At 30.9% G+C, this 25,327-nt stretch overlaps 1 protein-coding gene across 1 annotated transcript; it reads right to left on the bottom strand.

The window, feature by feature from the left end:
• Nucleotides 1–22: 22 nt before the first annotated feature.
• Nucleotides 23–22,878, bottom strand: LOC111623363 (RNA demethylase ALKBH5-like). Its single transcript, XM_023365912.1, has 4 exons — nucleotides 22,399–22,878; nucleotides 2,016–2,272; nucleotides 1,744–1,824; nucleotides 23–772 (listed from the first exon to the last, which is right to left on the bottom strand). The coding sequence occupies exons 1-4, from the start codon at nucleotides 22,831–22,833 to the stop codon at nucleotides 391–393; spliced, it is 1,155 nt and encodes a 384-aa protein (XP_023221680.1). The 5' UTR covers nucleotides 22,834–22,878; the 3' UTR covers nucleotides 23–390.
• Nucleotides 22,879–25,327: the final 2,449 nt, after the last annotated feature.

The following is a 25,327-nucleotide window of genomic DNA, read 5'->3' as shown; positions in this document are numbered from 1 at the left end:
AGGATAAATAATAATATGAATATGTACACGTGACTAGCATAAGCGAGTTTCCAACATTTATAAATGGCAACAGTATATGCAAGTTGTTAACAAGATTTGTTTTATCGATAACAAGATAACATCTTAAGTATATATATTGTTTTCTTTACAAACCAAAACTGTAAAGCAAAACTTTGAACGATAAGAACTAAAATCAAAAACTGGATAAATATTAAAATTCTCTGCCACCATTTGGTTTCTATTGGAAAAACGGGAAGCCTGGTGGAATTAAAAACACGTTCATCGCCTGCTCGTACCAAAAAAGAAAACACTGTGCATAGTTTATTTTACATCGGCATAAAAAAACAAAAATAATAATAAGCCTGTTGCGAGTGGAAGGGAGACTAAAAACTAACTGTGAGTGGAGTAGGCGGCGGGACGTTTTATGCGTATTTTCCTTCCAGCCATTGAATTTTGAGAAATGTCCTTGTCGTCACTCTTGCTTCCATCGTCAGATGGATACCTCTTTGTGATTTTTGCCTGGGGTTCTTCGCCACTCTTGCCAAAGTCCTGATTTGAAGGCGAAACCCATGACACAGAACTCTGGATTTTTCTCTTTGAACCAACGTCTTGTTTCTTCTTTTCTTCATCCACATTCTGATTTGAGCTTTCTCTGTCTATAATTTTCCAGAAATTTGGGCTTTTGTAAGAAATACTCTCCAACTGAGACATTTTAGGTTGATTTAATTGTGTGACCTCTTCCGCTGTCAATCTTGGAGCGTCTGGCCGAACCCTTCGGAAAAAGAAATAAAAATCACATCTAAAATATCTTGTAAATAAAAGGGAAATTTTGTTTGTGGCACTGTCAGACTAGTATCTGCATGAAGTGTTTGTAGACATGACAATGTGAATCCAAACACAAACATCTCTCTGGGAAATTTATACTTTCCTATAAACCCATTCCATTATACTGTATTTTACAGAAAAATTCAGGAAGATGCACAAATTTCTTTCGCACAACTGTAAGAATTCATTTTACCAAACAAATTGTGATGTCACTGCCGACAATGAATCTGCCACCAAAAACACAACAACAAATGGAAATAAATAACATTTAGTAACTTAAATTTATACTTTACCATTTTAATTGATTACTCTCCCTCCACCCAAAAATCGTATGAATAAGATACTTTCACTGTTTCTTTAGTGATTTCAAATTTTTTATTACAGTAAGAATTATCTTCCCCCCATGATTTGAGAGAAATTTTTTAACCTTTGTGAATATTTTTGTAAAATACAATCAAATGAGTCTATACAAAGATAAATTGATTTAATTATCTGTAATTTGTAATTTATACTTTGCTTCTAGTCCATTTCTAGTAAAGATCACATCCTCAGTATGATAATTCCTAGTAAATGAAGGTGTTTTGACCAGTTATACATAGAGATAAATTGATTTTGTTGGAAGTTAAGGTTTGTCTGCTTTGTTTTATCTTTAGAACAATGAAGCCACTATTCAATGTACTATACCAAGTTACCCCCGTAGTTTACAAATCTATCCAATGTTTCATTATTTTTGTACTTTTCTTATGATATGCCCATTGTAGGCTCTCTGAATTTCCCTTTCCAGTCCATTTTTATGAAATTACTATTATAGATACTTGGTGTTACCAGGATGAAAGTTAAGCTATATTAAAAGTTTGGCTATTTTAGCCTAGGCAATGCCAAGTATATCTGCTAGTATCTTATAAAACAAAAAATTACCTTCTTAAAATAATCACAGCTCTGCGCTTTTTTACATCTTGAGGTCTAACACAATGAGTTATGTTATCTGCAGCATAACCACTGGAAAAGAAACATGTAATGACTATGTTAATATATAACAGATAAACATAAAATAAACAGATAATATTATATGTATATCAGACTGGAAAAGAAACATGTAATGACTATGTTAATATATAACAGATAAACATAAAATAAACAGATAATATTATATGTATATTAGTCTGTTAAACATCTAAGAGTCATCTTACCTTAAAATGGTAACACAACCGCGACAGACAGGTAAGCAGAGTATGGGTTCCGTAACACGGATGGGCTTGAAACTGAACTTGCAACCAAAACTTAATGCACTGTCGCTCATGAAAGAAACAGATATTATCGGCCTCTCGAATATGTGAGCCGGGTCAATGTGAGAGACAATACATCCACCGGGTTGGTAATCATTGATTACCGCACTGTTGATGAAATTCTCGGGTACGATTTTGGCTTTGATCATTGGCTTAATTATCTGAAATTAAAATGAATTATTGAAATATATAATAAAAAATAACTAGAAATCACAGATTTGCTACTGAAGATAAGCCTTTCATTAACCATTACTAAATTTATTATAGCTCAAATTACGTTTAAATTTGTGCCAAATTATTTGGTTTAATTTATTGATCTTGGATTCTGTTTACACAACCAAACAAATTGGAACAAAAGTGACAAAATGATACTTTAAAAATTCTTTTCACCATAAATATCTTTCAATACTATGCAGCCTTTGACAGAAATACAACTAGAACACAGGACAAATTTTCCTTTAAAACAAAATAATTTACTAATTTTTTAAAAATTATTATTGTTGGGAAGCAAGTAAATCAAAATCTGATGCACATGGAAGGAAAACAAAGACATTTTCTTCATGCATTGATAATGACACTACTGCAATTGAAAGACTTCCGAATATTAGAATACAGGAGGAATAAAGTACTTTTTTTGTTTTGAAACATTCCAATAATAATAATCCTACAGAGAAGTAAAGCTTTTATTATAAACTAATAAAAAAAAATTCTTTCATATTCTAATTGCTTTTCACATATACATTAAGGTATGAGAATAGTGGAATTGTTCCAGAGCATTAAATGTTCTTGTATTTGGAACTGTCAAAAGATGAGAGTAGAAAGAGTTCCTTTTGTTTATTTTTTTTTAAACAAATGAAGTACTTTGTGGTCTCAAAGACTTTATTTTAATTGACGAGGGCCTACTTGTAGTAGTTCCCATTCCTAATTTTTCCGGTCTCGGGGAAAAGTTCCCAATCCCCTTTTGATGACCCCTATTTGTATTGTGAAACTAGCACAAACACAATCTTTGACAACTGAATGGCAATTCTTTTAGTGATTAGAACTGTTACATTGGCCCTACAGACCAGTTTTTCCAGTATATCTAGGCCTACAAATCAAAAACAGTCTAAATATATGCCTAAACAGTGCCTATTGATGACAACATATTTTTTAGAATGGCAGAAGAAAAATATAAAATAGAATCTACCTCAATAGACATTTCTTTCACACAGTTCATTTCCTGTAGCTTTACATCCATGATATTTGCAACTCTGCTGTCAATGTATAAAGATAAATTTTTGTACTCAATAATAGTATAAATTAAACATTAAATAGGGACAATAAGTTATTGCTATCAAAAAAATTTAAATATTTTAGCTGCAATGTCTACCTAACTTAAATGTTAGAAGAAATAGAATTAATGTGATTTATATTCTCTGCCATCTTTCCTGTTTGATATAAAGACTAACGTGGGTGGAAAGAAAATAGAGAAGGTAAAAATGTTTGAGTACTTAGGAAGTTGGATAACTGAGGATAACAGGTGTAATTATGAAATTAAAACAAGAATAAATAAGGCTAAAGCTGCTTTTGCACAAATATTCTCAGTATTAAGAGATAGAAATGTATGCAAAAAACAAACTAAAAATACTTAAAACAATGATTTGGAGTGTACTACATATGGATTTGAGTCATGGACAATAAACCGAGAGGCAGTTAATACGATAAATTCCTTTGAGATGTGATGTCTTAGAAGAATGGAAAGAATTAGTTAAATAGACAGGATCGTTGGTTAATGAGGAGATTATGAGTAGATTTGGAATAGAAAGAAACCTGATGGTCAGCATCCAGAGAACTGATGAAAATCACAGTTCAAGGAATGGTAGTGGGCAGACAGAAAGGGAAGACCTGGGCTAACATGGCAAGACAACATCAAAAAATGGACTGGCTCAAGTTTCTATGATGATATCATGAAGCTCCTCCATTGATGGCAACACATCATTAAAAACAATGGCACATATGTAATGGATAAAAGTATATTTTTAGTTTTAAAACAGTTTCTTTTATTTCTCTTAAAAATCGCTATGAAGTTTCCAAATAAACCAATAAGTTTTCTTATTGAATATAATGCACAGAAGTAGAAATAGTTAAGACAGATGTCCAACTCGTGGCTCGCAGGCCGCACTGTGGCCATTTAATATTTTTATGTGGCCCACTGCACCCTAAATTTTTTAGGTACATTTTCATTTATTTTGTTAAGTATGTTGTAAAAATTATTCTCATTTCATTGGATACACTTTGATGTAATTGGTGTTAGAAAATTGTTTTATCTAGAAAACTTATGTATGTGGGATAGTACATGTGAACAATTCTTTTCGTGCATGAAAAACATCAAAACTGCTGAAAGAAGTAGGTTGAGTGATTCCCACTTAACTAACATTCTTACAATTAAGACTAGTACCGTAAAAGCAAATATTGACAATATTATAAAAGGAATGCAATGTCAAAAATCGCATTGAATTTATTTTTATTTTGTGAGAGTATAATTTTTTTACTGTCAATAAATAACAAATATATATACTGTAATTACAAACAATACTGTGTTATTAAAATTTGATATTCACATTTTGAACTTTTTAAAAAATATATATTTATATAAGGTACCTTTGTGGCCAAGCTGAATATATGTAAATTTATAATTTGGCCCATTAGGAAAAAAGGTTGGACAATCCTGAGTTAAGATGATCTCAACAATTGAATCTATCAGTACAACAGACATTTTGAATCACTAGATCTAGAATTGTGTGTGTGAATCCAGTTTTATTTGTCATCTAAAAGTGTATATAGAAGCTTTCCATCAAATTTTAAAAATGTTACCACCATTGTACCAATTTGATCAATATAAAATGTTTTAAAATGTGCCCCGATTTTGCAGATTGAATAATAATCCCTCCTGTTATGGACCTATTGAGAGCAAGTGATATAAAATTAAGACTTGTGATTTTATATATATATCTACACTTCAGTCTGAAAGTTGTGTGGGATTTGATAAAGTGAATTGATTGATAATAGTGTAAGAATTTGTTATTTATTTTTATCTGTTTCATGTCATCATATGTTTCTTTTAGTGGCCTGAAAAAATAATAATTGCTAGAGGGCAGGGTAGATGTTTGCAACTCCAGCTTCAGTTTTGTAACTGTAAATGCCATTTGGCATGCAGAATGGAAATGTACATTATCACATTACTATCCCAAGGCATCTGTCTATAATCTGTGGAATTGGCTTCCAGTATATGTTCTAGTTGATTCTGCAGCAGATAGAAATATATATTGTTATTCACTGTAGTCCATCTGTGGGAATTATCCCACAATAGAACTTGATGTCCCAGAAAAATAGATCCACATGATTTTTCTGGGTGACAATGCCACTTGAAACTTTGTGGACTCACCAATGAAATTCTAATTAAACCTTGCATCTTCAACATGGTGCATGATTTGACAGGAACACCCATCTTCCAAGCATTATGTTGCATGTGTAAAAGCTAGTGCTTCACTGTAAATTTTGCATTTGTTTATGGATGAAATCTAACTTTTGCATTTACAGTATAGAAACAGCTGTTTCTAAATAGAAAAGAGAGTAGTAAACATTTTCCTGACTGAAAATTTGATTTTATAATAAAATATGTTTACAATAAAAAGATACTTCTTGTGTAAATAGCATGAAATATAAAATATGAACATATTATAAATAGTAGTACTTTAAGCCAAAAAAATTGAGTCACATAATTAAAGGCAAATTTTTAAATGCATTCTTTTAAATGGAAATTCTTCATAGAAATTAAACTTTTCAGACACTACAGTAATTGTTTGAACACTAAAAATGACAAAAATGTGTGCAAAGTGCCAAATCTGTTAGTGACAATCACTATGGCCTTGACCTAATTTTTACGCTAAATTACCATCATTAATTTTTCTTAAAATCACCATAATTTAATCACAGAAATTAAAAGAAAAGATTTAAGAATTAAAGTTGAGATCATCAGAATTGTTCCTACTGAACTAATCAACAATTTTTGTATAAAAGAGCATGCCCGTATCTAACTTATTCTAGAAATTATTTGCAGCACAATACAATTTCATTCTACAAATTATAAATAAATACTTTTTAGAAAGCAATTTAAAATAATTTTAACAGAATGTGTAGCTAGTGAATTGTAAAAGATCAATTTTCTTTTCTTTAAAAACTTGTCTTTCTTTTTAATTCCAATATGTACGGGGTTTTATTTGTGTTAGAATGATACCGTCTGCACATCAAGGTCAACTTCAAATACAAGTTGATGTGGTGCATATGTTAGTATGCAATATATAACCTTGTAAGTATAATCATAAAAGACGTGTTTTTATAACTTTAAAATTAAATTACAGGTTTACCCGCAAATTATAAAGATAATTGCCTACTGTGTATTGTTTCCTTACAGTCCTGGATTATTGTTTACTCCTTTTACTAAAATAGCAAGACTTATTTTGGTACAAAACTCACTTGGAATTCATCATTGTATATTATACAATTAGATTCACAAATTAATTATAATTTCTTAAAACTAAATGATAATTTTAACATTACCAGTGGATTGAAAAATGTAATATTATTATTTGATATAATTATAAATATTTTTAAGTAAGTGTAATTTGGAGAATTTGGATATATAAAATATTAAATATATCAATATAATTAACACAGAATAATTTGTAACTTGAAAATATGTTATAAAATATGAGTAAAATGACAGTATAAGTTGAAGGCTCCATATGTGCACCAATAAGCAGGAGCCACTCCGAGATCAGTGGACAATCTAGGTCTTCGTTTCTCTTTCTTTTTATTTATATAAATGCTTGGCAGTCTATATCAGGTAAAGCTGCAATATGTGGATCACCTGTCAAAATACACATGTTAAATATTAACACACAAAAAAATGCAGCTGTGTCGACCTGTCAGAGTAGAAGTTTCAGTTAAATAGTGCGTGCATAGAACATAATTTGTAACTTAAAGAGCTTACATTAAGTAATCAGTTGTGTCTTATGTTTAGAGATTTTTGAATCATCTCATATTGTACAAAAATACAATATGTCTTAAATTCTAATACAACAGTTAAATAATGATATTTAAATTCATTTTAAACTAAGAAATGAAAATAATTTTGTTAAAGTTGTCACCAAAAATTTTTATTAAGTCTTTCTTCATTCAGAAAACTTTCAAAAAGTTAAAAACTAATTACATTTATGCCCTTACTTTATTAAAAAATAAATTTAACTGCTCTAACATTTCAAGTTGTCTTCAGGAGTTCCAACATGAATTCTTAATGAGAGAAATTTACTTTAGAACTAGTAAAAACATTTTCTAAACAGTTAAATTTATGCTTATTTATACTGAATATAAATTATGTAAAATTTAAAGCCATTTTTTATGCCGTCTGAGATTTTATTCTTGTACTTACAGAGAACGACTACAAGCATCCTTTAGAAAATAAAATTTTAGAATTCTGAACTGCTTTGCTATGAAAAATGTTTATGATTAAGCATATAGAAGCATCTTTTCTGGAAAAACATGTTAAAATTACTACCAAATAATTTTCAAAGAATGCATTCAAAAATTATCATAAAGAAATATATATAGTAATGAAATAGGCCTACAACAGATGATACATCAATGATATTTACAAGATCTAGAAATGATCAAATTACATCCAAATATTTAAAGACTGGATATTCAGGCTATAAATATGCTAGACAATAGAACGACAACTGTCCTGTAATAAATACAAACAACCTAATATTTACTTCAAATACTAAATGAATAGCTGGATTCCTTTATTGGGCTATTAAGGCTAAATATGGTTGAACCCATCTACCTTAAGCATGTTTATCTCAAAATTTATTTTCCCCCCTGCATTTTCAGTCTAAATTCAATATATTTTCCATGTTTATCTCAAATATAAATTTTTCATAAAACCACTATATATCAATTTATGAAACGAAGTGTTGATTACAAATTCAAAGTTCGGTGACTACATTTTGGTAGTGTAAATTGCAGTTGATAAATGTCTCTTGCAACACGTTACATACTTGCAATTAACGCTTCTTTTCTCTGATTGGCTACTAGTTTGGTTTGCATCTTATTGGTCAAGAAAGTCAGGCATCAGAAACTATTGACAAACTATTTCTGTTATGTCAAAAATATCTTATTTATAATTAATACAGGTATGTACTGTACTTGCTATTGTATTAATAAAATACAGTACCTCCAATCAAACTTATTACTGTTTAATGTGTATGAACTAGGGATTGCAATCCAGCAGTGTTTTCAATCCAGCTGGATTTTTGCTGGACCAACACCATTTCAGCTGGATCCAGCGCGGATGTATTTTTGGTGCAATAAAGTGTTATCTATCTATCAGCAATTTATAGTTTTTTTTTTAAAAAATGAAACATTTAAAAACAAAAATACTTAAAAAACTTTTATTATTTAGACTGGTCACTATAAATCAGTAAAACTTCTTACACATTTAGGTAGTAACTTTGGTTCGGTTTAACACTTGAGATAGAGATACCTGTAATTAACTTTAAATGTTTAGTTAAATTATAATTATAATGTAATCTTTAAGTTAAATAATAGGAAAGGTAATTCTACTAATTAATTTATATTAATATATTATATTATAATAATGTAAGGACTGATTATCCAATCAGTGGCTAAGTGGCTATCAGTCTTACCAGTTTTCTTATATAGGCTCTACATATCAGTCTGCAGTTATAAATAAGTAATTTAATTAGTGTTAGTAAAGTAGTGAGAAAATAATTAGTAGTAGTCTAGTAGTTAACCGGTTGAAGGCTGGTGATCAACTCATTGATTAGTAACTACTCGTCAGCGGAGAATTTAGTGTCTATTAAGGCTTTATCGATGCAAACTTTTACACTGTAGAAACATTCCAGCATGCTAAGGAGACTGTTCCACCTAGTGTGGCAATCAAGAATCAAACGCAATTCTTTGCCCTTCGCTTCTTTTACATATTTTTGCAAAAACATATCATCTTTGGTTGGTGATTTTTTCAAAAGTCATATTCTGTTGTCAAGTGTAAGCCTCAGGGTGGAGAGAGAAGTGGGCCATGATGATGTTTTTTGAGTTAACGAAAGCCACAGTCACAGTGTTGGTGGTTTTCATCCATCAGTGGCAACAATGGTGTTTATATTTTGATGGGCTTCTCATTCCTTAAAGGCGTAGTAATAGCCGACCGCGAGCGATAGCGAGCATGTCGGCATCAATATCTGCCGGACTGCCTGTTAAACAAGCGATAGGCTTAGCGGAGAGAGTGACGCAACTCCCGATCATCATGCGATCACTGGAAAAAAGTATGAAAACTTATTTTTCATCTCCAGTAAAATATCGATTGAGCTGAAATAAAAAGTTTTCTATTAGCTAGGGGGGGTCATCTTCCAGAGGGGAGAAGTTAGTTTTCATGAACAAGCCACGACGCTGCAGCTCCCCATAGGTTTAAACTGCAATCGTTCCATCATGCGATTCATTGACATCACAANCTCCAGTAAAATATCGATTCAGCTGAAATAAAAGGTTTTCTATTAGCTAGTGACGGTCATCTCCCGGAGGGATAGGTTAGGTTTCGTGGACAAGCTGAGAAAGTGGTGTGTAGTCTTGCAGCCAAAGCAGCGAGTGAAGCGAGCTGTGAGGCTGCAGCTTCCCATAGGCTTAAACTGCAATTGTTCTGTCATGTGATTCATTGACGTCACAACTGACCATAAATTAGAATTATGCACTAGGACTAGGAGAGGAGTTAGTTATTTTATTTAGCGCAAAGACACTTTCTTTAGTGAGAGCAGAAAGTCAATTGGAAAATAGATCAGCGGAGGTAAAAGGGCTGGTGGTACGGTGTAGAGAGGGGGTGTAGCATGTGCCGCACTGAACAGCAACGTCACTCTCACCGCCGAGCGATAGCGCATGTAGCAAAGCAGCAATGCCGACAACATAGACTTTTGCGCCATTATTTAGAAAGTTAATTGAATATTTGCGGATCCAGCAGGCCGAAGAATGTGCTGGATCCAGCAATTGCAATCCCTAGTATGAACCTTTCTAAATCTCAAATTTTTTCTCATTTCTGTGAGATTTAGCATAGTAATTAAAGTTGAACCTGTTTAAGTAATTTAGCAGGAAATAGGCAGTTAGGCTACCACACCTTGTTAAATTAAATTAAATTTTAGAATCTTCTGGAAGAAAAGATTGGCCTGAAGTGGAAGCTCAAACCCACAACTCCTGCTTATCATGCACACACATTGCAAGTTATGCTACCTGGACCTCCAGCCAATCTTCACTTCCAGACTAATTAATTAACTAAATTAAATATAACCGTAATGGTCACTCATAGCAACTTGTATTTAGTAATTATTGGGCTATTAAGGTTAAATAAAGGTATCTGTTTGCTATTTGAAAAACTCTCAGTTGTAATACCATAAAAGACTGGTGGAACCAGGTTGAAAAGCTCAGCAAAAACATCTAAAATAAAGGAAACTTCTGAAAGTTGTGGCATACGAATACTGGAAGCAGACTTCACAGTAAAACTGAACACTAATACAGTGCATTTATAGTCTGTGCACATTACACAGACTACATATACAAGACATTATGGATGAAGCAATGTCACCATGATAACAAATGAAAACAAGCATTGTCACCAACAAAGGCCTTGAGCTTTTGTTTTTGCCTTAAAGTCTTTGCACCTACAATAATTTGGCTGAACATTAGAGCATCTTTAAGCAGCTTCAGTGAAGGAACTTTAATGCACAAAGTGTGAAGACATTTTCTGTGAGAATGCTTGTTGTATGAAAACTTATTTTTCATCTCCAGTAAAATATCGATTCAGCTGAAATAAAAGGTTTTCTATTAGCTAGTGACGGTCATCTCCTGGAGGGATAGGTTAGGTTTCGTGGACAAGCTGAGAAAGTGGTGTGTAGTCTTGCAGCCAAAGCAGCGAGTGAAGCGAGCTGTGAGGCTGCAGCTTCCCATAGGCTTAAACTGCAATTGTTCCGTCAATCATTGCTTCATCCAAAACTGGAATAATTTGAATCTGCAACATTATTTAAAATCATATTGTATAATTATTTTATTTAAATGTATAAATATCAAAATGTAATGTTCAAAATTTTAAATAACACCATGTAATATTTGGATTGTTGGGCTGCAATTTGAAAAACTTTTAGACCCATAAATTCCCACTGTTGACTGGCTGTCTTTCCTTAATCTTGAGAACAGAGTTAGATAGATGAAAGCCAAGACCAGATATGGAAAGATTAAGAACAGAAGGCTCCAATTAATTATATATGAACTTTCAATACAAACCAGAAGTCACATGATTTCAATTCAAAAATTTTCCATCAAAAAGGAGTTAGACATAATGAGCATGACTATTGTAATGGAAAAGTATGATGTACAGGGGAAGACACTACTAATTTGAAAGGGTGGAGAACATATATTTTAAATTAAATTAATTAAAAATTGCTGCTCAGCATTGTGACGATGACACATTAAATAATTGCTTGTTCCATTTTAGAATTTAATATAGCTCTTTCATCTTTGGAACAGCTTCCAATCTGCAGCAAGCCTGTAAACTGGGCAAAAAATATTTGTTCTGTGATTAAATTTATTGCTGGAAAAATATGAAAGGTGTGTTTTCTTATTTTATCAAAGCACAATTCATTTCATCATCAAAGGCTTTTTCATTATAAAAAAATCTGGACCCAGCAGGTTCCCCATGATCTTTACTCCAATTAAAAGAAATGGATGAGAACATCCTTGGAAAATCTGGAGCAATATCACTTAGAACAGGGATGGGCAACCCGTGGCCCATAGTAATATTTTTTGCAGCCTGCATCGCATAAAATATGAACAAATATATTAATATTCCAGCTAACGAAGTATGCAGCAAAAATTGTATGTGAATAGTTTTTCCACAATAAATTAGTAAAAATTAAAACAAGAAACCAGATAACAGACACATTGAATCTAATTTAAAAATAGCAATGACAAATATTTAATCAAATATTTTCAATATATTACATTTACATCTGTGCCAGAAGCTAAATTAAGTATACCTATGCTAATTTATAATTATATATGAATAAATAATTATGATTTACCAATATTTTTTTTCTTTTTTCTCTTGTATGCGGCCCGCGTCAGTTCAAAAGTTTTGAAATGCAGCCTTTACATAGAGAAAGGTCACCCATCCCTGACTTAGAAGAGGAGGACTATCTCAAACAGTCATTGGTGACGAGATATGGTAGCACTATTATCAGATTGAAAGAAAGTCACAAGTAAAAACATCCAAAATCCTCTCTGCTAAGAAGGCTAAGATCATTCAAAGCAACATGAAAAAGGTAATATTGAGATTTTCTTTGATAGAAAAAAAGCCATACCTCAAATTCCTTGATCATGGAACCAGTCAATGCTTCACAATAAACAGGAAATACTGATAAACATATGACAATTAATCAAGTTGTCTAGTTGTTATCTGAAGGGCTTTCTTTTCTCCATGATAATGATCACTCCCAAATTACTAACAGAACCAGGAACTAATTGGAATAATTCAGGTGGGAAGTCCATCACTTCCTTATAGTTCAAATTTATCACTTTGTGACTGCCATTTTGGGGATTTGAAATGAAAGGCATTCAGTTTGTGTGAGACAAAGAAGATAAAGAGAGGATTTGAAAACAGCTCAAGGAACAGCCAAAGGAAATTTACAAGAAAGCTATTGACTATTTCATCACAAAGGATAAATGCTCAAATAATTCTGGGAATTACTTTTAAGATTATAAAAATAACTGATTTATGACCTCTAGTTCATTTACAAATGACTAATCCAAATAGTACAAGTATGGATGATCTTTCTACAGTAAAGGATATGACATATGACAATGTCTTAGTGAAAGATTGAGCCAAGCATTGGATTTTATGCAAATTTTAAATTTGTATAAGCAACACAAATGCTATGATTATCCAACCTTCAAATATATCATTTATAACCTTAGAACTTTTATTCACTGAACATGGGGACTTAAGAATTTTGATAATCTGCAGAACAGAGAACAAGTCAAGGAAGGTTGCATGCAACCCACTATCTTGCATTGCTGCTGCTATTGCTGTTTGTATATAGGAATGCAACTTTTGGACTAACTGCTGAGGGAGGATGCTCCCAAGAGAACTTTCTATGGAAAACTGGTAATATTACATTTGTAACACCTATTTAGGTGTTACAAATGTAAACCCAAAAAACTTCATGTGACCAGATTGTTGGTAAGGTGCAAATCCACAACAACCAGTGTTCAGTGGTTTTATGCACTCAATCACTGGTGTGCCTTCCTCAGGTTGCCTGTGCTTTACTTGCCAAATACAGTATTCTTAATATAGAACTGTATCTGTAATAGTCCAACATATAGCAAATTGAATTATTAGCTAATTAATACAGCAATTCAAGTAAAAATAAGACACCAAATAATAAAAACATTAGGACTTTTCTTTTTATTAGTTTAATATTATTATTAATTTCAAAGTAATAAATACTGTACAGTCTTACAGCCTTAACTTTTGTATTTAAACAGAAAGAGCTTTTATACAAATATTGATGTCTAATGATAGTTATATATTAAAGCTAATCAATCTGGCAATTGTGTTTGGCTTTAAGATGGAGTTTTTTTCATATTTAATTATAATATGCATTAATAATTCATTCATCTTTTAATTATGGCTTTGTTATCAACTATTATTGATATAAAGTTAAATTGATTCCTTTCTTGTTCACTCAATGATATGAAATTTTTTTGAATATATAAAAACTTCACACAGAAAAATAAAATGGTACAATCAAAAGAGAATTTTGAGTGATTTCCAGAAAAATCCAAAACTTCAAAAAAGTAAAAAACACCTTGCCTTATGTCGGTAATTGGTTTCAGGAGAGGCGACTTAAGTTGAATTTACTTGTCACTAGGCTAAACGACAAATAACCATTTCCAGTACTGTATTTTATTTATAAATGTATTTTTAATAATATATTGTTAATAAGAATCTATTTTAAGGTTACAAACAAATTTTAGTTTTTAATATAGTACAGAAAAAAGTAATCTAAATTTACGAATTCATGTATGTACAGTACTACATATTTGTAAATGTACATATTTTAATATGATTTTATGTGCTTTAATGCTTTTCTAGTGATATTACGACTTCAATATTTGTGGCGGACAGACGTAAAGTCGAATAAAATAACTTAAATTTGATTTTTATTTTTCCATATATTTTTTTGACAAACGACGTATAATCGAGAACGACATAACTCAAGATATACCTGTATTTTGTATACCACATGATTATTACATATAAAACCAAGTCTGGCATGTTAATAAACAAATACCACTGGATAATTAGTCTGGAATGAAAGACTGAACAGAAATCCAGGTGGCATAATTGGCAGTGCATCTGCATGGTAAGCAGCAGTTATGGATTCAAGTCCCATTTCAATCAATAATTTCTTCCAGGATATTCTAGATTAAATTTATGGTGACTTAGCTGTCTACCTTTTGTCCAAATTATGTATTATTTTTATAAGTACTTTAGTCATATTATAGCCCAATTATAAGCCTGTAGTACTCTGTTGAGCTACATGATGTTAGAGTTTGATTTTCAATGTCCCAAAGAAGGCAGCAGCATCCAAGCAATTAAGTAATTTAAAAATAAACAGATAATGTTTAAAAGCATATTTTATTCTTATTAACTTTGGTGCTTACTAGACTTTTTGTGTGCTGACGTATTTAGTTTAGTAAATATTTATATTGAAACAGCTACAAAAACATTCAATAAATTGGTCATACAGAAAAATATTGACCTAACTGTAAAAAAGAATTTCAAAAGATAAAGTAAATAGATATTTTGCAAAGTCAATTTGAATTGAAAGGATTAAAAACTAAGATTAATAAACTTATTATATTTATCACAGAGGCTGTCAATTAAGACTAGAGACAGAGTGGGAAATGGGAACAGTTAGCAAGAGTTGTTATCAATAGAAATTAGGAATAGAATATCTGAAGTTTATTAAATAATGTTATGTAGCTTAATAATGAATTAATTTCCGCAATTCTAGCACGATGAATTTAGTGAAAATGATTTAATTTTGTATTTAATGGTTCAAAGAAAGAAATAAAAATAAAAAGAATTATTTGACAAAACTTTGTTATTGAATAATTGATTCTTTTTAGACTATTACCATGACAACCATCTGTTAATAATTTATAAAAAATGAAAAATGTATCTGCTTGTCTGTTCATTTTTCTTAAAATGAGCAGTTGGGCTCAAAATGTTCATAGATTTTGCTTCCGACAAAAGAAAAAACATATTCAATATATTCCAAATATTGTATTTTTCTAAGCAAAAATACTTTCCATAATGAGTTAAAATAATTGTTTTAAATTCAAAATAAAACTGTAATTGTAATACCAATAAAATTTTTAAAATTTATGAAAAAGAATAAAATTCTGATTTATAATTTACGTCTAATTTATCAAATATCTTTCGTTTTTTGAAGAGGCTTCAATTTTTGGGCCGACATAAACTGAGTTGTTGTAAACTTGCATACTTTTGTGTCTTAATTTGTAGGTTACATAATTCTAAAATTGATATGACTAAAGTAAAGTAATATCAATTCTTTACATTTTCATTTAATAAAGAAATTCAATATACTCAATGAATTTCAAAATAATAATTGTAACCACCTGTATATGAACAGTTGTTATAATAATTATTTTGAAAGATTGCATTTGATGTATTTTTTCATCAATACAAAATTAATTATGTTAATTATATAGTTTTTATAAACCTGTGCATGCAAGCTGGATTCTGTTTAATAACACAGTTCCACATTTTAATCTCCAGCAAACAATCTGATATACACGACCATTGAAACCCCATACCTTAAGCTAATACATCTACAACAGCCGTAAATAATCATTTAGCCCAATCATTTACAGCTGTTGTAGATGTATTAAACAATCTGATACTGACATTTTCAAAGTCTGTCCTCAGAAAATCTGACATTAAACATCCCAAACAGAATTATAGAAGTAGAACATACATTCCAATGTTTAAATGTGTAGAGTGTATGCTCTATTAGAATGTATTTGGGATGTTTGATGTCAGATTGCCTGAGGATGAAATTTGAATGCGTTCAAAAACATTAGTATCAGTCATTAAATTACTTACAGAATTAAAAAGGATGGGACTGTGTAGTATGGTTTTCATAATTAAATTATATGGATAACTGCAATGTTAAATCAGGATAATCAATGTTTTACGTATATAAATACCAAGGCTGAACTTATACGAATCAACTCGCTAAACACCATCTCAGTTTCAGGATAGAACTTGGTAAACAATTAGATTGATAATAGTTAGCTTAAAATTAATTCATCTAGTGATTCATTTTGTTTAATATTTTTATTTATTTCCTAAATTATATTATTTAGTTTTGAGCTTTAGTAAGATGTCTTGTTTTATTAAATAATTTTAAAATATCCTTAAACTAATTTCAGGACAATTTTCTTTTAAGTAAAATTTAATGCCAGAAATATTTATTCCATTTACAAATTCAAATATTTAATATATAATCTTAATTATGAGGATGGTTTAATACTTGAAAAATGTTGAAAGTGCTAGCATGGAATNGTGTGCCGGGCTGCGAATGGCTCACGTATTTGTAAAATCTAAGTGACTCGTACAACATGGAATTCATATAAAACGGAATAATCAACAGTGTTATAGGGGGGTCGACTGTATTTGACTGGTGAATATACTGTATTTACCAGTCAACTGATTACACCTTTAATCATCCCCTGATGATCTTGTTACTTTGGATAAGGGAACATAAAGCAGTTATCGTGAGGATGCTCTCTTAACTGGACTCAACTGTATTTGCAGTATAATTTTGTAGTTTAAAAACAATTTTCCTGAACAATCACTTCAATATTTTACTTAGATATTGAATAATAAAGATTTCATATTAATTAAGGTTGATGTTTATATTATAACAGTATTTAAACATTTTATATTATCAAAGGTTTACCCTGCATTCAAATTTTCTTAGAATATTAGGATAGTGTTTTGGTGTAAGTGATCAATGCTTGATAAGTAAATAGGTTTGTTATATGACTATATTCTAGGAATCCTTAGTTAAGGATGGAATTCTGCAAAAAGTTCCTTTCATGGTAGTTACAGACTTTATTTGATATGTAATTAATAATTAAAAAACTGCATAATACAGGTTTAGTTTCTCCACAGTAGGTATTGTAGGTTGTGGTTGTGTCTTTCAGCTTGATTGATTTTATGTGATAAAGAGTACATTCCAGTATGCATTGGTGAATTATGACGTACTAAACTGTGTTCTATTTACAAAGTTCATTGGTGCAGCAGCCAATGCAATTGGGCTGTGGATACAGTGAGCTCTGACAAAGCAATATGACTGCCTCCACAGTTATATTATTAACACCATCTTAACATTATTATTATTATTTTTTTGGATATTTTATATTTTTGGTATTAACCCAAAGTTATTTTGACAAAGTAAATCTGCAAATGCCAATATAGTGCCATTTACTTCTGCTGTCTTGTTAGGTTACAGGATGTTTTGGTAAAAGCTTATTAAACTATTCACCAGTGCATCAGTAGTGGCCAAGAACGACACATACCTGTTGTTTTTCACTATTACACAGCTACACATAGGCAGTTTAATTGCACGTGCATGGTTTTTTGGTTTGGTATAACCTACAATACCAACTGCAACTTTAAAAACACTCTGCATTTAGCAATAGTAATGACAACAATGATTATACAAAGATCTTTGTATTAGTTTCAGTTATAAATGGTTCTGACATCATAATAGTGCTTTGTTACTATATAAAAATTATTTGTATCAACAATTTCAAATAAGATATAGTTTATTTTGCATTTCTAAATAATTTATAATTTATTCACTTAATCTAATTATGTAAAATAAAATTATTTTAACAGCAATTTGAAAAAATTGTAGNAAAGTTTTCCATTATCCAAATTCTTTTGGATACATTGTGTAACTATCAATTACAACATTTAGCATCTTTTTATCATAACTTTTATGCGTTGGAATCAAATAGAGATTTTAGATCAAATGAGCAATTATTTATTGTGACATCATCACAATGCGATGCTGCAATTTTTAATTATATTTTTAATTTAAAATATATGCTTTCCACCTCAAATTAGTAGTGTCTTGCTAACAGAAAATTATGAGTAGTGCTGGTCATCTTTCCAACTCCTTTTGGGGGAAGTTTTGAATTGAAATAACATGACTTCCAGTTTCTACTGGAAGTTCGTATATAGTTAAATCGGGGCCTTGTGTCCCTAATATTGCCATATCTGGTCTCGACTTTCATCTATCTAACTCCGTTCTCAAGATTAAAGGCAGATGGATGGACAACAATGGAAATTTATAGGTCTACAACTTTTTCAAATTGCAGACCAATTATGATTAATTTTTAGTATATTTAATATATTTACATATATTCTGCATTCTGATGCAACTTTTGGAAAATAAACTTTAGCTTCTTCATATTTATAAGAAATTTTTTGCATCAAAATGTTTTCAGACACATCTTATTCATTTTCAAAGTGAAAATGAAACTTTTGATGTTCTGAATATCAAATTCCATTTCAAATGCTCCCCTATCTTTTAAATTTAAATAGGAACTTTCATGTTCTTGATTACCTAATGGCTTTTCTGATATTCTATCCTAACCTCATTCTAGTGAAGTGAGGATAGAATTGGACTAAATTTAAAAATATTCTAATTTTGAATTTAAAAAAAGGTAGGAGGAGGTTTTGTAGTTCTTTCACCCTTCAACTAAACTTAATAGTAATGTATAACATCTTTCAAAACCTCACTAGGATCCAGGATCAGATTTGTTGGTAACATCATGATTTAAATTTAACCAAGGTTTAAATTTAAATCTTTAACCTATAAGCATTCCATTCATAGAATGCAGAAAACTTGAAGCAGGGCTCAGGAGTCTGAAAACATTGCTTAATGCCTTAAATTTGTCAGTAGACTCTAGTGATGTTTTGAGAGATGTGTTATACAAGGCATTTTGGAATAGTCCTAAATGACTTGTATAACACACCCCTCAAAACCTCACTAGAAGTAACATTCAGTGGAATCTGAAGCATCAAATGTTTCATTTTGACTCTGAAGATGGATGAGATGCATCTGAAAACATTTAGGTTATAGAAAATTACTTAAAACTCAAGAAGCAGATTAGTTATAATTTTATAGTAGTATGTTTTTTATCATAAAAATAGTAAATTGTGAATCTGGCAATATCAAACACTTATGTAAACACTCATTGCCTGTATAGTAATTTATACATTCACATATACAGTGTGATTCAGGTCACAGAAATTTAAAAAAATTAATAACTGACAAACTATGTAAATAGTTTGTGAGTTATTAATTTTTTTAATTTTCTGTGACTTTTGAATCACCCTATATTTGATTAATAGCTTAGATAAATTTTAAAGCAGCCATATATATCAAGAAAAATATCCTAATTGACAGATTTGCTGCAATAAACCACTTTATGTGGTATATGATTTGGCTAGTTGCAATTCAAATATGTTCTTTGAAAATAAAGAGTTAGAAACCTAACATCAATTTTATATATTGAATTTTATTAAATATAGAACTTAAAAAAATATTTACTGTATTCTTTTCAAATTTGCAAAGTAATTTATTAGTGACTTTATGATGATGATAAAATTATTTTCTCTAGAAACTTGTATAAAAATGTCAATATTTAAAAAAATTTGTGGTAGGGGATGAATGTCTCCTATAAAACAAAAATAGAAGCCTTCAAGCCTTCCATCTTGAGATATTAAGACATCACAAATTTCTAGCAATATAAGGTTGGAAGTATGAATTTCTCCATTTTATTGCTTTACTAACAGAATAAGCAAATACAAATCCTAGCTTTTGTGTTTGCTTAGTCTCAATCCACAAAATTATCTCTGAAAGTCATTAATGATTTGTTTTTGTCATAAAATATTCCAAACTTCTTTTGAATGACTATGTTAACTGAACACGAGCTACTGCCGAAATAACAAGAAGAGTAACAAAATTTAGGGTGATAAACAAAATGTTTTGTAAATATTAATGAAGTTTTACTACACCATGCTAATGCATTCTTATATAAAGGATTATTTGTGTATATTTCCTTTAAAATCATCAATAAAAATGTCATCCCCATTATCAGAAATATTACTAAATTGTAGATGTAACACGTAATTACTATTTAGTTTCAAAATATTTTATTCAATAAATTTCGTTTCATTTCCCGTCTTCATTTCAGGTGAATCATCATTTACTTCACGAGCACACATACCATTTCATTTACATACTTTACGTAATTCAAATTATGAAATAAATACGAAATCCCTTTCTTTTTAACAAAATTTTTGTAATAATTATTAATTCCTATTTGATCCAAATATTACTCTTTTCTTGAAATAATACAGAGATTTATCAAATTTATTCACAAAAAAATTGTCTGAAGAAATTTGGGTATTTAAGACTAGATACAAGTTACTTATTGCTACTCTATAAACATTTGCATTTACACTAGATTCTTGTTAATCTATCCATTCCTTTCACAGAGGAGTGCCAAATTAATGAGAACATATCTTAGTAAATTTATAGTTTATTATTATAACAATGATTGAATAATATTGCACTATGTATTTAAAAAACTTAATAAAAAGAAATATTATAATGGGGGTCTTTTGGATAATTGACTAGTAAAATGGTATTATATAAACAATAGCCTAAATGCAACTTTCAAGATCGAGACGTCGACTACAAATACAATAAATACAACAACATAATACGGAATTATTCTTCCTGGAATTTAATGCATAATAAGAAAAGAATGTACCCAGAATAAGAAAAACATATTATATCAGAGGTATGGCAGATAATTGAGAAGCCAGACTAGAAGGACCACACATAAACAACGACCTAAATGCAACTTCTATAATTGAGATACCAACTACAAATATCAAATAACAAAATGGAGCTATTCTTCCTGGAATTTAAGGCATAATAAGAGAATAAGAACAACATATATAGAGGTATGGTGGATAATCGAGAAGCCAGAGTAGCAAAGACCAGGTATAAACAATAGCCTAAACCAACAATTCCCACCGGAGGCACATGCTCGGAAGTTTAGAGGTAGGCAAAAAAAACTAATAACAGTGGATTCTGCACCAAGGCCTTAGGCTACGGTTACTGTGGATGCGAATTCTGACGAAATCTTGTTCTGACAAGTATGTTCGAAATCCTCGTCAGAACAAGGTGCATGTTTTCTGACAGTCAGTACATTTCTGCCTCCCAGCAAAATGGACGAACTTCATGAGTTTTATTTTCTTGAAAGTCTGTTGATTAAGTTATTGTTGTTGATAGGTGGTGGGAAAACAGAGCATGTTAACCACTTATTTTCCAAAGAGACAATAAGGGAGAGTTCCAAATGTTAGCCTATATCAAGATTTGTGGAACAACCCGCAAAAGTTTTTCGAGTATTTCAGAATGAGAGCTATCTCTGCCGAGAAATCTCTGTTGTGATAGTTTTTGTCTTTCATGTCCCACAAACACCTATTCTCAAGCACAAGACTAATCAATTTATCAATATCCATGTTGAAAAAACTAAAACACTTGAAATTCAATGTCAGAACGCAAGAAAAAAATCAAACTCATTTGAACACTCGAATGGTTCTGACTACATCGTGCATGTTCTGACATGCCCTTCGGTGCCAAAGTAAACACTCTCATTGGAAAACTGGTATTTGTTTGTTTGGATGAACTTGTCAGAATTCACATACACAGTAACCGTAGCCTTAGGCAACGCTGAAGCACTCTATGCTCAGTTTTAAATAAAAACATATGTAATTGTACATGCAGTATAATCAACCAAGGTGCCACCATTCGACAAACATGCAAATTAAAACTTAGCAAAATAGTCCGGCGAGGGGTGCACAAGCCAAAAAAAAGTTAAAAACTGCCGGTCTAAACACAACTTATGATTGAAATGTCAACTACAAACATCACACAACATAACAAACAACTATTCTTCCTGTAATTTAAGGCACAAATTAGCAATAAATAAACAAAAAAATACTCACCAAATCTTCAATCCACTGAGGTATATCATCCACCTCTCCTTTTGGGTATAACTTTTCCATGCCAGGTCCTTTCTTAGACAATTGAGAACCGTAGGTATACCCTTCACCGAAGAAATATTTATTCCTAAGTGGCGATCTGTCGACGGTATGTTGTTTATATTTACCGATTTCCCCGCATCTAACGACGTCTTCAATTTTATTCTCGATGCAAATGCATTCCTCTTCGCTAAACATACGTCTCTGTTGTATGCCTTCGTGTAATTTACGTAAAACGTCTCCATAATTTTGTCGATCGTTATATTTACGTTTATCCGTTTGATAAGGTTTCCATCTATCGTTATTTATATCTTCCACGTCTCTCTGATGACGATTAACTGGAAATTTTTGACAAGATTGAAGGAGCTTATAACGCAGATCGACATAACCCGTCGCCATCTTGCACTGATAATTGCAACCCTTAAATTATCTTCATATTATTTATAAATATTATCGAAATTTTTATCGGAATTATATTTGACAATAATAATATAATATAAGATAATTGTGTAATTAGTAATGAGATTATATAATGATTATCGTTATATTAATAAAAAAAATGGAGCAGACGACTATTTTTGCTATTCATACTATTTTTAAATATTATTTAAATTAACGAATATAAATGTTATTTTATTTTTTTATTTTTTATAATTATTAATTTAAACATTTTATAAATTTGAAATAATTTATAATAAATTACTGAATATCTATTGTTCTATGAATTGGTATACGTTAAAATGTCTTTTGTTTTACACTTTCTGCCCTGCGGGCCCTAAGAGGGTATACAAGTGGGAGCCGAGTGACGAGGCATGGAACCGTACATATTTAGAATAGACCAACAGGAAATATTCCTGAGATTACTCGCCCGAATTCGAACCCGGGTTCCGCGGAGCGGTAGGCCGAGGCAGTTAAGGCATCGGCCTAATTAAAGCATTAAAAAAATAAAAAATGCTTTAAAAATTATTTATACAATTGTTACGGATTTACTTATTCTGTTTATCATCCAAAAACCCTAATAATTAATCTTGTAAAATATTTTATTTTTATTTCAAACTGCTTGTTTGATGCGCGGCATTTAGTGTTCTCTAAGAGCAAACATTGTGTCCAAAATACTTGATTCGGCCCATTACAAGAAGGCAGATTCGGGTCAGCAAGTAAAACATAACCCTACTCTATATGATATATATATATATATTGTGAAAAGAGCGTCGGATTCGAACCCGGATCCTCCGAATGCCTTACCGCGCGGATATACATAATCTTTTAGTATTGTTTATTAAATTTTCTGCCTTCCACTTAACAAAACAAAACGGTGGGATATGTACTTTGTTTTATTGAAATGGAAAGATGACATCTAAGGATTTTCTTACAAAGATTTAGAGAAACGACATTCGAATTGCTCGTATAAACCATTAACTTCCAATGCAATTTGCATGGCTTTTATCTTACAATAATAATCATAAGGAATGATGTCAGCAAGTTAGAAACAAAATAATGGAGTCTAATATATTCATAGAATTATGATTCTGACATTGTTAAAGTAAATATTTTTGCAGTAATGAATTCAATATCACGCATCGCATTTTTACCTACCAAAACTATTTTTCAGTTTTATTAAAAGAATAAAATAATTTATTCGCGATTTATATTATTATATTTATTCGTGGATAGTGAAGAAGATTAAAATAGATGGATATAATCCTGATCATAATAGATTTTTGTAGATTTTAAATTCCAAATAATTGGATAAAACTACCGAACACTTGTAGTTGGTTACAAGTTTGTGCCATACCAAGTTTTCTGGGTTTTCTTCCCGTGTCTAAAATTTAAATGGTGGTCAATTTTCCATAGTTTTACAGAGAGCATCCCTCCTTGGCAGATTGTCCATATGTTGCATTGCCTTACTCCATCAATCCAATCCAAATAATCAGTATTTACAGTTTAACTATAAACTATATTGAGTCCACTTAATGGCATCAGATAAGAGAACAGTTTGCTTGAGAGAATCCTCTCCCAAATTCCAATTTTCTCCTACGTTTTATATTAGTGAGAATCTTACTAATCAGTTTAAATGTGGGCCATTATGGTGACTTTTACAGCAGAATTTCACATAAGAGAGCACTATTCTAAAGATCTATAAGAGACCATCTTTAATCTTAAGGTATATTACCACCTGGGACTCTCTAAAAGAAAAAAATTTCTTAAATTTCTTTAAAAACCCCAAATAGCGTTTATTAAAATATCAATAACAAAAATATACAAATGACGTATTGCTTAACATTATTACAAAGAAATAATGAAAAACGTTTTCATTGTTAGAATGCGTTCTCTTCGCAGCGATTTTTCTTTCGCCATGTATCGAATTCTAATATTTTCGTTATTATTTAAAGAAATTCTGACTATTGCTATAACCAGTCGTAGATGGACGAAACGTGATCCGTCGATGTATCGTAGAAGCGAAAACAATGGATTTGCTACCATCGATACCGAACAGGATCCACACGGATATGGACAATTTCCCAATATACGCCCTATCAATGACAAATATAGAAGATTTCCTCTTGAAAGACTTAAACAGAAATCACATCTTCAAGCAAAGGAAGTGAATTTAAATCCATTTTTGTATAAGCTCAAGGAGGCATCTACACTTCATTCAGGATTTGAATATAATCCTAATTATCCTAAGATAATGAAGAAACAAAGACATTCGATCAAGTCAGAGAGGGATAAGATAATGCCTTCTAATGTCCTTTTTCGCAAAGTAATCACTGCCTCGTACGAACGACCAATGCCACGATTAAGTTCTACGGTGAGTTGGCTCGAATCTAAATTAACAGAATTAAGGGATGAAAAGATGAAAGAATTAGATTTCATTTTGACACAACAATCC

This window comes from Centruroides sculpturatus, unplaced genomic scaffold (genome assembly GCF_000671375.1).
Source record: "Centruroides sculpturatus isolate CEXI.00-Female unplaced genomic scaffold, Cexi_2.0 scaffold220, whole genome shotgun sequence".
In the NCBI taxonomy this organism is placed as follows: Eukaryota; Metazoa; Arthropoda; class Arachnida; order Scorpiones; family Buthidae; genus Centruroides; species Centruroides sculpturatus.
Note: the sequence above shows the minus strand (reverse complement) of the source record. Positions and strands in the feature narration are given on the sequence as shown.